General features: G+C 34.7%; 1 protein-coding gene across 1 annotated transcript in view; it reads left to right on the top strand.

Moving 5' to 3' along the window:
* Positions 1-5,447: 5,447 nt before the first annotated feature.
* The window catches only part of LOC142352919 (transient-receptor-potential-like protein), a 19,833-nt gene continuing 8,749 nt past the window's right edge, over positions 5,448-16,531 (top strand). Inside the window, exons 1-5 of the mRNA XM_075405076.1 lie at positions 5,448-5,610; positions 11,359-11,542; positions 11,786-11,933; positions 15,290-15,456; positions 16,155-16,307. Coding sequence (XP_075261191.1) covers positions 5,537-5,610; positions 11,359-11,542; positions 11,786-11,933; positions 15,290-15,456; positions 16,155-16,307 — 726 coding nt within the window. The 5' untranslated portion in view covers positions 5,448-5,536. The remainder of the gene's footprint in view (positions 5,611-11,358; positions 11,543-11,785; positions 11,934-15,289; positions 15,457-16,154; positions 16,308-16,531) is intronic.

The following is a 16,531-nucleotide window of genomic DNA, read 5'->3' as shown; positions in this document are numbered from 1 at the left end:
GTCTTGTCTAGCAATGAAGTCTCCCCTTTCGTGGCATACGACAGCATGTTCACGAAGTAATTCAGAGTGCTTGCAGAGCAATAAGGGCATTTTCTTTTAAATTGGTAAATTTTAAAACCAAGTATCATATTTACACTCCCCTGAACCTTATTAGGGTGCAAATGCAGACCTAGAGCAGGCATGGGTGCTGCACGTAGCCTTGCGTCTGATTGTGGAAAAAACAACAACTCAAGTATGGCTTTTTCCGCACAGAGATATAATTTTTGGAGATCTAAGGTCTTTTTGATAACCTTTTGTCTAAAAAATGCCGAACCGAAAAAAAGCTCTCATATAATACTGAAAATGCGAATTTCTCGTTGAGAGAATACTTTGTCTTTTTTAAACCAAGTCATTTGACGCCAAGATAGATCCCACTTAGGAATTGTTGTATTAATCTTGACGCTGTCTGACCTCAATAAAATTGACAGACTAATTGGGAGGCATGCACATTTCAAATACTTTTTTGCGATCAAGGGACAGCGCAATTTTGTGTTTTCATTGCAGCTCCTAGCAACTCAAAAGCTTCGCCCAAATTGATTATCATGTTACTATCAAGAGATGGCATATCTGTATTGGATCAAGTTTCGCAGTGTTCTCTCCGTAAAAGGAGACCTTTTTCAGACCCACCTTAAGAAACGATTTTTAGGGTTGAGTTGAGCTGTTGTTTTATCTCGTCATCAAAGCCGTCATGTAAGTACCAGATGTGTTGTGTAAGATTGGGATCTAGCGCCGTACATTTTAAAATCCTTGGCCACAAAGTCAATGAAAACAGCAACGGGACCAACGATCACCAGATTTACTAATCAATGTTTTATTGCCATAGAACAATAGAACGAGAGTGTGTGTTGACAGTAACAAAATGTGGTGAAAAATGCAAATCCTGGAATATATTTGTTAACTTTTGATAAAAGATGTTATGGCTTGACTCGGTTGATTGAATTCCGAAAGCCAATCTGAAAGTTTCAAGAAGGGAGTCAGGGCGATGTATCTTTTCGTAGATAATTTTTTTCAGAAGGAGTTTTTGTTTCTGCTCCTCCATTTACTCCAAAATCCAATTTGAAGTTTTGGAACGTTTTAAACAAATCAGTTGCTTCAGATTTTGCTTCATTTACACATTTAGCTATGATGCGCCCTAGTACCTTGCTAACTGCAGTGGGGCGTACTCCAACCTTTTTCCTCTGGAGCACAGTAAGTGAAACACTGCATGGCGCTTGATGCGTTGACAAAATTTTTATTGGATTTTATTGCTGACACCGATTGATCTGGGGCCGTACATTGCACTGAGTGCAGCAATTTCTCAGGATACATTTAAAAAGTTACAGCTGATGAGCTCTTCAAGATCTTTTTTTGCTGAACTGAAAAACCATCGACCCAGCAGCGTATGGGGAAGTAACCAATGGCACGTTTTCTTTGGTGTGCAGATCTTTCAGCCTTTTAATTGTAGCTTTATGAAAGGGTCCAAGGTCAACAGAGGCGAAAATTTTTGCAGCTCGTCCGTGTTGGCTTGGAAAGCACTGCATTTTAACTTTTTATCCCATGCTTCTAATTCCCTTCCCTGTCTTCTCGATTGCTTCTCGGAAGTTGCCTCTTTCCAAAGACTACCGTACTCACCAGAATTCCAGCGGTCTAGATGTTCCAACAATCTTTGATCTAAATTACGTTTACAATTGATGCCTCCAGGGTTGGTAGTTCTAAAGACACATTTGATACTGTAAATAGTTTTTGCCAGTACAATTGAACAGCTTAATTCCGAGCGCTGTCGTTCATAAATTGACTGAACAAATGAAACCGTCTGTATCAGAAATTTACGGGGACAAAGCGACAAGTCGGCACATTTGGGCTCAACACATCAACACTGTCAGTAGAACAAGCAAAACACTCCCATCCTTAGCTTAGTTGTCTACCAAATATTGAGTAAATTTTCTGCTCGAAATGAGCTAAAATTCCGTCAGTTTTGGCTAAAGTTTCGTTAAAAAAATTCTTTTTAGCGCTCAGAGTTTGCTTGAACCTGACAAATGACCAAAATGATTTTAGGTTTATCCAAATTTTGGATTGTGATCCCCATCCAATGTACTAAATTTTGGCGTTTTGTCCAATATTTTCAAGCAGCTGCACCTTATAATTTTGCACGAAAAAGCTGTTGCACGGAAAAATATTGTAAAGGGTGTTGTGTGATTGTAGGCATCAATACTCAAATTTTGCTTTTTCTGTGAAACCAGTGTGAGCTTATTCATGTTGCATGTATCCGTATCTTGCTTAAATTTTGGGTTTAACTGTTTAACAGTTTTATTGGCCCTTAGGTTGTACTATTTGTTTTTCTTCTGCTGATTTGTTCCCCCCAAACAATGAGTGCTGATCTGAGGTGAGGGGCGAAGAAAAATGTGATCAAACGGTTACAACCTGTGTTCGTTGTGTTCCAATTGTCTTGATCTCCAACACTGATCAACACAATACGGTTCTAGCCCAGCTGAAAAAAATCAAAAACGGATGTTATTTTGTCCTGTGGAAGGGCTCCTGTTAATTGTTAATTTTAACCCCTCTGTCTATTTTTATTCTTGAGTATAATTTTAGCTTTATCCGACTGAGGCACATAATTCTCCGACGTACAAAAATGAAAATGTAGGAAATTTTTCAATTATTACACAAAGAGATGCGGTTATGGTGAAAATTCTCATTTAGTAGCTAGTCATTCAATATGTTTTTCTGTATTATGAATAAATTGATGTCGTCTTCTCAATCTTAAAAAATGTTGAATAAAAGGACTCAACTTGCTTTCCACTTCATCTATTTTGCAAAAAAAAATTGAGTTTTTAACAAAACAGAGCAAATCATCAATGAAAATTGAGTGACAGGGACTTACAAAACTTCTTTATTTCTGAATTAGGAAAACTTTGTTTCACTAAAATCCTTTTTTTGTCATTTTCAGTGGTTATTGAGTACTCAACGAGTCTGGATGTCATTAACTACAAACTAATCCAGTGCGAGGACTGGCAAACTTTTTAAGAACTAATACATATGATTTACACTCAAACTGGCTCTGCCAAATTTATGCTTTAAGCTCCTTGTTTATTTAGATCGAAATAACGCGTGAATATGTTTAGAATAGTAACCATTGCGTTCTCCAATGAAAAATCGTTTTGCTTTTGCAGTTATCATCTTCAGACCATTCTATTCGCTTAAACCTTTCACTTATGTTGCAATTTTACGAGCTGAGGATTCTTTACAACTCTGACAATTGAAGCCTGTTAAAAAAACTTTGCCGTCATCTTCACCAACCAGATTAATAGGGTTTGCGCCAACTCATTCACTTGTTTTCATTTCCCTCCTGAAAATGATTGTTCTGATTATATCAAAGGTACAGAAAGAATTGGTATACTTGATATTTTTACAAATTGTATCTTATCTTAAGTTTTCTGAGAAAAAAAAGTTTGCTTTTTATCTGTTGCTTTCGTTTCTATTATAGCAAATGGGAAATACGGTTGTGGTTAAATTAGACAATAAGTAGCCATTCATTCAATATGATTCTTATATCATTAAATTGTTTCATTGTTCTCAATTATTGAAAAGTGTTCAATAAAGGGACCAAACTTGTTTTTCACTTCTTGTTCTAGTATCTTTATCATCAATTGTCTCTAAGAAGCATTAAAAGATGTTTGTATTTGCTTCACATTATAGCTTTTTTTGGCCTATTGGCATTCAGCTGGCGTTAGTTGTCCTAACAGTTGGTGCTTCTTTCCTACTAGTTTTTAAAAAGTGAGTTAGTTTGAGTTTTAGCCTGGGGTCGAGGAAAATTTTGCTAGTTAAACCGTAAAACGTTGTTTTGTTATCACTGCAATTTTTGTACTTAGTTTTGTAGTGAAAAGTGGTGAAATTATGTAAGTTCACCACTAGGTTAAGCGGTGATCTTAGAAAGTTTCACGGCAATTCATCACTAAAGTATGTAATTTGACCGCGTAATATAGCGGTGAAATTAAATTTTTTTGGCGGTGAAATGTGTCCAATTTTTGTTAGTTCATCGCTTACTCTAGTGCAGAGATTACGTTATTTTACCAGATTTCACATAAAAAGATGTACAAACTTTGAGGCGAAAAAAGAACAACTTTTCACCGCTTATCATACATACGTTTATGTTTTTTGTGTTGATCTTTAAAATAAATCACTGCCTCCTATCGTTGATCGTAAAAAATTTCATTGCTGCCTAGCAATGATCAGAGGTCACGTCGGTCTGCGACGGTCTGATCAGATGCAGTTTCGAGCGCACACTAGTCTGATCAGAGGACGTTTCAAACGCTCGATAGTCTGATCAGAGGACGTTTCGAGAGCTTAAATAGGTTAAATACTGTCTGAAAAAATCAACAATTGAACTAACGAACAACTTTTTGAGGTTTTCTAGTATGTTTTGGGTGTGTTCCCCGCCTCACGCCCAAAACCGGGGACCGGCTACGGCGGAGTTAAAAACAAACAACTAATACCAACAACTATAACATATCATTCCTTTTTCATTTTCAGCTAATAGAAATATGGCCAACGTGGTGTGTATCTAATTTAATGTGTTTTATTTCGAGAAGACTCTCTCACAAATAGCGCGTCTAATTTTTTGTGAGCAAAATTTAATATAACTGAATTCCTGAAGACACAATAGCACTAGTAGTACGTGTAGTTATTGCACCTGGTGTATTTAATTCACTATTATTAACTCCATAACTGCTGTTCTTTTGTCAGTTCTTAAAACCGGCTTATACAATCATACAAAAAGACTCTCTCTATATTATTGTTTGGCCATATAGCTTTTATTGCGTAGAAAGATAGTTTGGTTGTTCTGCGTCATTACTAAAATTTTTCACACTGGAACTGTTTCCTATCCTTCCAACATTAGTAATAAACAATTAAACTTTAGGTTTCATAACTAATTGTCATCTTTTTTTATTAATTTTAACAATTTCTGTTTTTTCAAAAAAATTACAGCTTCTATGCAACAAATTAATATCAATTTAGCCAATGAGTGTGAATAAGGTGTGTGAGTGTGATGACTATATAATGTGCAGTTTTGATTTTGCTACGTCAAATTGGAGTTATTTAAGAAAAATTGTTATAATATGTTTAATGGAGCAATTTTCAAGTTTTTGAACATTTTGTCTTTGAAGATAGCGTCCAATTTTCTAATTTTTAATATTTCGATTGCCATAATTAATGTGCTTTTTAACGTTGTTAAATGTACCTACCAATTTCAACTATAAGTTACATAATTACAGCACTTAACTGGTTAGATCGGGAAAAATTTAATGATCAAAGGAACTGTTAAACGAAAAACAAAACTTGATTTACTCAATTTGAAAGAAAGGCACATACACAGTGGTGACATAGGAAGGAAACAGATCCTAACATTGTTTATGTCATTATAGACTCAAAGGTAGTCTCTTGCATGGTTATAACCACATACTAACTTCTAATTAGTTAACTAGTTAGTTATAATAATCTGCTGATAAGACAAAAAACAATGGCTGATGACACGATAGATGTTGAGATTGAAGATGATGACGAGGGAGAAGAGAGTCTCACTCAGTCTTCTCAGTAAGTGTCACACCACATTTCAACATTTACACAAAGTCTGTACACAATTCAATGAGCTGGTGATTGTTTTTTGCTCTTTGGATAGACCAATAACATCAACCCCCCCCCCCCCCCACCACCACCAGAACACAAAACAACCTCTGACTTAAAACGAACATATGCAGTGCCAAAAGTCAAAAAGCCAGAAGATGCTATATATCAACATTTTTAACTGAAAAAATATGTTAATGATCATGATTTGGGAAATGCCTAAAATCATTGGTTACAGCTTTTAGTCTAGCTGGATGTTTCAGGCATTTTTGTTTAAAAGTCTTGACATCAATTTTGACCGTTTTCCTCAATAGCAAATAAAAACTAAAGCAAATGAATTATATATAAATTTGTTGACAGTTTTTTGAAAACAAAACCAAAATAACAACTCCAAAAAACTGTTTTATCCGCATAAGACAGTGATGAGCTCAAAAATTAGGATTTCATTCAGCTAACTTAAATCTTTGGAAGAAAATATCGCAGAAAGTTAGAGTGATAGAAAAAGAACATCAAGTTATCAAATATCTAAGCAATATTTTGAAAGATAAGGAATCATTCCATTTAACAACAAAATAAGTGGTTTTAACAACTTTTTTTCTAGATTTTTTTGAAATTGAAGCCGTTCATCACAACCCAGCTTGAGGCCCAGACCCAAATTTTTGTCTGATCAGACTTTCCGGACCGAAATTATTTCTGATCAGACTTTCCAGACGGAAATTCACCCTGATCAGACTTTCCAGACCCAAAATACCTCTGAACAGACTTTCCAGACACAAAAGGTCTCTGATCAGACTTTTCAGACCGAAGGTGTTCTGATCAGACCATCTTAAGACTATTGCCCAGACCTTAATCAGACTATGATCAGACTCAAGTGCGCTCGAAGAGGTTATGATCAGACCCAGTTGCGCTCGAAGCATTTTTGGTCAGACCCAGTAGCGCTTGCAGTCATTTATGATCAGACTGAAGTGCGCTTGAAACCAGTTCTGATTAAAATCAAGTGCCCTCGAAATAGTCTGATTAGAGAAAAATTTTACTTATTAAAAAATCTCCTAGTTTTGCTATAACCTTTTTTTTCATAAGAACTGATGTTTGCAGTATTTAATTCATCTAAGGAAATATCAATTATAAGAGTATTGCTAAAGGAAACGAAACCCAAATGTTGAGAACAAATTTTATTTAGTGTACATTTTAGTGTATATTTCTGACTCAATGGATGAGTTTAGACAGCTTTCCATATGAAATATCGTGGTCTCCAGTTGATCAAAGTTTCTTCTGAAGGGGACCGGCCTCTGCTATCAGCTAGACTCCTTTTTTTCTAATCAGAGCTATCGGACTTATGATGGGTCTCTGATCAGAACGCTGCTTTGTGGCTGCCTCTTAGCAGAGCCAACATCTCTCAGTAAAAAAAACAAAAAAAGAGATAAAAAATAATGCGCTCGAAATGGTCCCTGATCAGACCCAATTGCGTTCAAAAACCTTTCTGATCAGACTCAAGCGCGCTCAAAGAGGTTATGATCAGACCCAATTGCGGTCGAAGTCGCCTCTGATCAGACAAAAGTGCGCTCGAAGAGGTTATGATCAGACCCAATCGCGCTCGAAGTCGGCCGTGATCAGACCCAAGTGCGCTCGAATCCGCCTATGATCAGACTTTTCAGACAAAATCGACCTCTGATCAGACAATCTCCAGACCATCGTCCAGACTGTAGTGCGCTCGAACTTCCTCCCAGACGCTGTAATATCGGTCCGGGAACACACGGGTGTGCGCTCGACTGGGTCTGATCATAAACCAATTTGGGTCGGGACCTCAACCTGGGAATTGCTAGTCAATGGATCATTGCAATAACAACTAATCGTTGATTGTTGTCTCTGAAACTATTGAACCAATTTCAATTGATTATAATTTTGATCGGTTTTGATTAAAGCTGAATTAACTTCTAAAAATGTTAGCAGAACTTTGAAGTCAAAGGAAAATTTTTCGCTAAAAGTAGGAGAAAGATGCCAATGCATTTCTCTAACTATGCCATCAAATAAATTTCCAATTTTCTTTGAAATTGTAAGAAGGTCCATTTAATTTCCGTCCCAGGTTTTGAGTGACAGGACCATCTATTCAAATATTTGTTCCAACTCCGACAAAACAGTTCCAGGAATCACTATGAGGTAAAACTTATGTTTTCAGCTGAAAATTTTGCAGGTAGAAAATCAAGAAAAAGTGTTCAGACAATCAGTTAGAACAAACAAAGTAATGTAGGCTTGAAAAAAATTCGAAGCTGCGTTTTCTCTTTTACCGAATTTTAACGTGTTTAATGATTTTCATTATAACTGCCTTCATGTAACAAATTAACTTTAAAAGAAAGTACAGTTTCCTTTGAAGTGGTCATACCTAGCAAAGAAAACGACTTGTGTACGAAAAAATTAGAACTTAAAAAAACTTTTTATTTTAATTCATTTTAATTTACTTCCAACTTTATTTATTTTTTAAAAAAACTCATTTTGTTACACTTTTACAGAAAAGTTGGTCTATAATGAAATTCTGACGACCAATTACGTTGACAAATTTTCTAATATTTGACAAATGTTGCTCATTACATTATGATATATGCGAAATTTGCTGGTAATTTATGTTTGAAGTTTAAATTTCATTTTTGACTGTTAACATCACAATTTAACAAAGCAGCACAATAAACTATCATAATTGAAATCCTTTCTTCGTTTCTTCTGATTTGGGAGAATATGTTTTTATTTATTTTGAATGGCTAAGAGTTCCTATTCAAAAGAATCAGCATTGATAATTTAATTTTCATTGATTAATTTTAGAGTGAAAAATTTTACGTTATTCCAATTGATATGCACAAAAATTCGAACTATATTAAGTGTGAACAGACTGTTAACCACAAGTAAAAAGAATTTGGTGTATGAATTAGGGCGTTCCGCTTCATCTTGTTTCGTTTTTGAAAAAAAATCAGCTAGCCAAATTCAAGCTAGTGAGATGCAGTATACGCAATTAAGTTTATATAATTACTCAAATCAGTTTAAAAAGTGTTCATTTTTATTTCATATACTGAGAAAATAACTTTAAGCATTTTTATCGACTTCGGAGATGCATAAGTTTTTGATCAATAAATTTTGTTTTATCAATTGGTCCTGGATTTTCTTCGGCTTAATCCAATACATTTTTTTTGTTTTGTTTCGGTAAGCATATTGTTTAGCAGCCAACAGAATCAAATTTATAATAATCCATATGTGAACTAGACATTTTTTACATAATTTGAATGAAAGTTTTGTTTGTATTGTTTCATTAGGTGATTGGTCACAAAGTATTTTCTTAGCAGACTTGGTAAAAACAGACAATATTTTGGAAAACTGAAAATTGTAATTGAATATAGTGATGTTTGAACTTGGGTTTTGTTAATGAGTTTCAACTTGACGAGTTATTGACTCAGACTGACAAATAGCAAGACCACAGCATACATTTTTGATATATGGATTGGTTGATTAAAGCTGAATTAACTTCTAAAAATGTTAGCAGAACTTTGAAGTCAAAGGAAAATTTTTCGCTAAAAGTAGGAGAAAGATGCCAATGCATTTCTCTAACTATGCCATCAAATAAATTTCCAATTTCCTTTGAAATTGTAAGAAGGTCCATTTAATTTCCGTCCCAGGTTTTGAGTGACAGGACCATCTATTCAAATATTTGTTCCAACTCCGACAAAAAAGTTCCAGGAATCACTATGAGGTAAAACTTATGTTTTCAGCTGAAAATTTTGCAGGTAGAAAATCAAGAAAAAGTGTTCAGACAATCAGTTAGAACAAACAAAGTAATGTAGGCTGGAAAAAAATTCGAAGCTGCGTTTTCTCTTTTACCGAATTTTAACGTGTTTAATGATTTTCATTATAACTGCCTTCATGTAACAAATTAACTTTAAAAGAAAGTACAGTTTCCTTTGAAGTGGTCATACCTAGCAAAGAAAACGACTTGTGTACGAAAAAATTAGAACTTAAAAAAACTTATTATTTTATTTCATTTTAATTTACTTCCAACTTTATTTATTTTTTTAAAAAACTCATTTTGTTACACTTTTACAGGAAAGTTGGTCTATAATGAAATTCTGACGAGCAATTACGTTGACAAATTTTCTAATATTTGACAAATGTTGCTCATTACATTAGGATATATGCGAAATTTGCGGGTAATTTATGTTTGAAGTTTAAATTTCATTTTTGACTGTTAACATCACAATTTAACAAAGCAGCACAATAAACTATCATAATTGAAATCCTTTCTTCGTTTCTTCTGATTTGGGAGAATATGTTTTTATTTATTTTGAATGACTAAGAGTTCCTATTCAAAAGAATCAGCATTGATAATTTAATTTTCATTGATTAATTTTAGAGTGAAAAATTTTACGTTATTCCAATTGATATGCACAAAAATTCGAACTATATTAAGTGTGAACAGACTGTTAACCACAAGTAAAAAGAATTTGGTGTATGAATTAGGGCGTTCCGCTTCATCTTGTTTCGTTTTTGAAAAAAATCAGCTAGCCAAATTCAAGCTACTGAGATGCAGTATACGCAATTAAGTTTATATAATTGCTCAAATCAGTTTAAAAAGTGTTCATTTTTACTTCGTATACTGAGAAAATAACTTTAAGCATTTTTATTGACTTCGGAGATGCACAAGCTTTTGCTCAATAAATTTTGTTTTATCAAATGGTCCTGCATTGTCTCAGGCTTAATCCAACACAATTTTTTTGTTTTGTTTCGGTAAGCATATTATTTAGCAGCCAACAGAATCAAATTTATAATAATCCATATGTGAACCAGACATTTTTTTACATAATTTGATTGAAAGTTTTGTTTGTATTGTTTCATTAGGTGATTGGTCACAAAGTATTTTCTTAGTAGACTTGGTAAAAGCAGACAATAATTTCAGCAGGAAAACTGAAAAAATATTTTTTTTCAAACCGCTCAGCTGAAACAGCGCAGAAATGTTTGGAGTGTTTTGCGCCTGAATTTCGTGAAACAAACTGTGAGGAACATTATTGTAATTGAATATAGTGATGTTTGAACTTGGGTAGTCAAGCTCTTGACGAATTAATGATAGTCAAGCTCTTTATCAATAATGAAAGATACAATTGATTGTTGTGTGTCTCCTGGTTTTTAATCGAGGCTTCTCTTCTTTTTTTTTTCAAATATTTTCGCTTTCTGGAAATAGGCTGTCCAGAGCATTCACAGAATTTTCTTTTTTGACTGAGCATGATAAACGAAGAATTGGCTTTTAGACTGTTCAGAGTGTTTTCGGTTTTTTTCTATGATTATTTTGTCTGAACAGTGTAAAAAGTGGCATGATCATAATCTGTTCATAGTAAAAAATAGACTGAGAAATACTATGATTCAGCGCTGATTTACTATGTTACTATGATCCGGGGAGATATTGACTCAGACTGACAAATAGCAACACCAGCACAGCATACATTTTTGATATATGGATTGGCTGCACAAAAGTCACTGTTGAGATAAGATGAACTTAAACAATGAGTAGAACAGCTTAACCTGCAGTTATTCAACTTTTCTATAAAATTTGATCTGTTTATGAAGCGCAGGTACAAGTTATGATGCTACATAGAAAGTTATAGGTAGAATGTTAGAACCGGCGATGTTGAAGGGATTTATAGCGACTAAGTTTGAGGATCGGAAGAGGTCCAATTTTGAACATAGGCCGAGTGGATCTGTGAGTCAAAGAGGAAGTGTTTCTGGCCCATCTACGTCCACAGGGCCACCCGGCGCAGGGGGACCAAGGGGAAGTATTGGGGGAGATGTCTCTGCTGTGGATATTGCCCAGAAATTTGTGGAAGAGACCAGTTCGGCGAAACCCACTGGCAGACAGGAATTCATGCAGAAGGTAGAAAAAATGTCGGCTGTTTCCTGTTACGGACTCATCTTCTAGAATATTCTAGCTGAAAAGTAGACGAATCATAATTCTCAGAGTTTTAAACTTTTATAAGGCCTATAATGGAAAGTCCAAGCAATTGTTCAATGTGGATGCATAGACAATCGTTTTTTATGCAACCTACAACCCCCCCCCCCCCGCGCAACAAAAGAAACAATCTATTTGAATTTCTGTTGATGATTTTGTGTTGTTCAGTTGAGACAAGCAATTCTGAAGAAGGGAGAGGTGGACAGTTTGGAATCGAGATTCAGGAATGCATGTAAGCAGGGTGACTTGAAGACTGTGGATGACATGTTGTCTACACCCGGGAGGAAATTCGACATCAATCATCGCAACCAGAGAGGTTACATCATCACAGATGTAGTGTAAATGCGAAGATAATTTTTGCGAATGGTTTCTAAATTCATGCTATTTGGATTTTGGGTTACTGCTTTTCAATATAAACCTGATTTTTAAAATGGAAAACAAACAAGTTGTAGAAAGAAGCTGAAGAAGGAAAGCAGAATTAAGCCATTCATAAGACTGTTAAAAGCAGTACAAAACCCAGGTCGACAAATTTTGTGAGAAATGATTTGAAGTTAACTGAAATTTATATAAGAAATGCGTTGAAATGCGCCGAGCTGGCCACAATTTGAGCGCAAAACCTTGCTCAGTAATGTGCTCAAATGCGCTGGAAGGATGCGTTGAAATCTGCTTAATTTTGAAATAAAAAATTTGCGCATTTTCAACTTTCTCTGTTTGATTGAGTCTCGAACCACACTCTCTGGTTTATTAAGCATCACTTAGTATACTGTTTTTTTATTCCTGAAAAATTAACGTTTTATCGAATTACATTTTATTTATATTAAAAAACCGTTCTTTTAGGAAATGCTCTGAAATTGTTTGAGAAGATATTCTTATAAAGATAAAAAACAAAGAAAATTGAGTGCTCAGGTTGTTGAGGTATTGGACTGTTGTTGTCCATTATTTTGATTAATGAAATTGATAAGACTACTGTGACTGGCCTCGACAATGGGACCCCACCCTTTGCCACATTGATCTACTACAAAGCTGGTTTAGCGCAAAATATCAAATTAGAAATACATTTTTGGAGTTTTGTTTTTTGATGAGTTATCGAGATTTAAAAATTCGAAAAATTCAGCTATTTTGGCGTTAAAATAGTGCATTTACAGTGCCATTTGACTTTTTCTCCAAAACCAGCTCAGAAAAAGTAAGCGCTGACAATGCAAATCTTTGGCGTTTACATTTCTGAGAAATTCAGAGTCTTCCTAATAGACATTTTTTTGAGGACTAATTGGGTATTGAATTTTTGCAAACACTGGACTGATTTCCGGTTACATTTTCTGTAAGTTTCACAGAAATAAATTGAAATTCATATAACTATCTTGCTGGTTTCACCTTTAAGGATAGCAGAGGACTGTTGAATTGTTTGATCTGACTCTTGGATAAACTTCAAATTTCTGTCTTTTTTTCTGTAAAAAATGTCACCGAATGTGCATTGTAGTTCAGTTTGGTCTAATTTGCCAAAAGTACAGTCCTGAAAACTGCTGACGAGACGTTGTAAATTTGATTGATGACTAAGTTTAATTCCAGCTACTCAGAATTTGTTTCTAACTTAGTATATATATATATATATATATATATATATATATATATATATATATATATATATATATATATTCAAAATAAATTATATTTTTAACATAATGTAATTTAGTTGCCAAAATGTGTATCGCACTAAAAATTGGAACAATTAGTTGTTTCCACAATTGTGCAGTAGAAACAAGGCCAGTTTTTGTCTCGTCAACAATTTTTATGAGAAAAAACATTCAGATTGTCTTAGAGCGCTATATGAACGAGGTTTTAAACCTTTCCTCGCTATTTTGTACTTCTTTTTCTGCCAATTGAAGACAAGTAAGATTTCATTTCAAGGTGAAAAATTAATAGGTCCTATATAGTTTCAAGTATAGCCCAGTGAACATATATCGGGTTATAAGAATAAACGTCCATGTCTGTATAGCCTCGACAGTTTCTCTGTTCATTCTTAGTAAACCTTTGAGTATTGTTGGAATTTGTTGCCCGTTTTTATAGTCAATTAACAAGCTCTCATTATTTAAATGCCCAATTGACTTCAAGATTGTAGAATGGGACATATCTAATACATTAAATTGAAACCTAACGGCTCTCATAACAATGGATTTATCGTTTTTTTAAAAAAAAAAATTAGTGAATTTTTGTGCCTTGCTTCAATTTTTAATTTTCTTTTTTGAGAATTTGGGCTTAGACTCATTAATATTCGGTTGCGACTTCTTTCTAATAAAAAATATTTTAATCGTTATATTTGTATAAGATTTTATCTGAGCATTTTATTACTTTGGTTTCATTAAAGCTTTTGGAGCTTTGAATTTTTGCCACATGTCTCGTTGATGTCTCGTCACATCATCTCAACAAAATCACATCTGCCTTACAAAAATTGACATTTTGACTGAATATGGAGTTAAGGTCTTCGTCGCTGTTTTCGTACACATTTTAAACGAGATAATTTATTTTGTGTTTGTTATTTTTCCTGTAGTCCTATGACATATTCTGAATTATGAGATTTAATCCGATTCCACTGGAAGTAGTTCTATCTAAAGTCATGAATGGATAGCGAATGGCTTCCAGTCTTTTTCAATGAGTTTGTCTTATATAATTTCAGTCAGTTCCTGAGCTCTTTTCCTTCCTCTTTTGTCCATCTGTTTTATCAGCTTTGTACTGCGCGTCTTCATAGAATTTTTGTGTGTTTTTTATGCTTGTCAATTTTTGTGTTCCCTCCTGTTGTTTCACACATAGTCCCCCTGACAACAGGCCACGTTGATATCTTGTTTTTGTTTGTCTTGACCTCTAGTTTCATTAATGGTAAGTCTCAAAGCCCCCCCCCCCCCTAATGCGGCATTAGATAATTCCTTTAGTGGTTTGAGGTGTACTGATTCTTCTACTCATGTACCTGAATTATTTTTTGAACAATGTGTGAGTTTTTGAAAGAGGCCTTTTTATTTGGTAGAGAATCAAATCGGATTATAGATAAACGGGGTTGGAACGTTAATGCAAATGCACATTACCAAAACTTCTTTTTTTCAGCTATTTTTGTTTTGTTGACGCGTAACTGCTAGCTAGTATCATGATCATTGATCATTTTAGGTTATGAGCAAAAGTATAATTTTTTTATTGTTAGATTATTCCTGACTCGAAATGATTAATTCTGCTCGTAGTACTACTATATCAAGGAATAAACAACTTGTTCTTAAAAGTATGTTTTTGTAAACTTTTGTGCTGGTTTTGTGACTTTGACCAAGTCACAGAAAACATCTGACATTAATCGATTACCCCGTAACAGTTTGAGATATATGCGAGCATTTCGAAGTGAATTTAGCGTACTCACATAACGTTGCTCAAAACACGCACTTTGCAAGTTCTAAAAAGTCAGCAGTTTTATTATTTCACACTATATATATAGAGAGAAAAATCTAGCATTGTATAATCTGGCGCAGCAGTGGTGTGGCATTTTAAAACTTGCACGTGTGTGTTTCAAGCTTTTGTAACCTTTGTTTCTCCCCTATAATGTCAATATAAGCCGCTGAAATATTCCGATACCTCGAATTTCGTCAAGTTAGACGTATTTTGCTTTCACTGTTAAAACTCTGTTATGTGTGTGTTCAGGATTCACTGCTTTGACGTATGCAATCAGGAATGAGCAAGAGGATGTGTTGACTCGTCTGTTGCAGGAGAAAGACATCAACCTCAGTGACTCTCTCCACTGTGCAGTCAAAGCGGGCAACCAATCAGCTGCCCTCAGTCTACTAAGGAGAGGCGCAGACCCTAACCAGGTCTCACACAACCCATCAACTACAAAAATTTTCCATTCTTCTCATTTTCCAAGTTTAAATTCTGCCCGAAAACATTAAAATGAACGTTCTCAGTTGTTTTTTATTCAGCAAATGACCGGATAGCTTGAACAGAGACGACAGTGAGAGCCGTTGGTTCATTAAAATGTAGAACGGTGAATGCCATTGATGTTTCTGTGATATGGTAACCACAGACAAGAAAGAAAGCTGTCTGTCATACATTATTGCTCGTAATGTGTTCGTGTTAATAGATCTGTACAGAGGCAAAAAAGAATGATCATCATTCAACTGTAATTAACTATTTTCTGAAACATTTAATGTTTCTATTTCTTTTTAAAATGAGAGACAAAATTGACTTCATTATACGAAAGTAACTACATTCGAATTATATAAGTTTAGTGATATTGCAACAAGGGGGGAAACTATCGAAAGCGGTCATCGCCAAAAAATAACGGTCAAAAACGTCCATTACCCTAGTCTATTGCCGACAGATATGTTGCAAGTTAGCCCATGGATGTGAAAGAATCTAGCTAGATAATATTCAGAACAAGACTAGGTAACGCTGTCGCAAAACGCTCCAAAACAGTCACCCATCCTGTCAATACCGGTCAAAACAGTTATTGATGGCAATTTTTAACTGTTTTTGAAGGATAATCTCAAAATAGTGTACTCTATTCCAGATCGCAAAGACAGCTGTATATCCCAAAGGAAGTACTCCGTTGCTGTTGTCTTGTCACAGAAACGATGTCGACATAATCCAGCTGCTGCTCGACTTCAAATCCAACAGACTGGAAATGCCAGTATTCGACGGAAAGCAGTCTCGCAGAATCCAGGTATTTTTTCATAATTATGTTTCAAAGTATGACCGGATGGTTGTTTTTTGGATAGTTGCAAAAAACTGTCAAACGAACAAAAAAGTTGTTTTCCGATTAATAGTTTAAAGTCAACATACGATCAAAAAGTTTTAGACTTTCACATTTACTTGAAATTGGTTCTCGTATTCGCAATTTGGCATAGTTTAGGTAAGTAAAATTCGAAGGGCTAAAAATGACCAGCT

This window comes from Convolutriloba macropyga, chromosome 14 (assembly GCF_964194025.1).
Source record: "Convolutriloba macropyga chromosome 14, txConMacr16.3, whole genome shotgun sequence".
Lineage (NCBI taxonomy): Eukaryota > Metazoa > Xenacoelomorpha > Acoela > Convolutidae > Convolutriloba > Convolutriloba macropyga.
The sequence above is the reverse complement of the archived record's forward strand: the minus strand, read 5'-3'. Positions and strand labels throughout refer to the sequence as shown.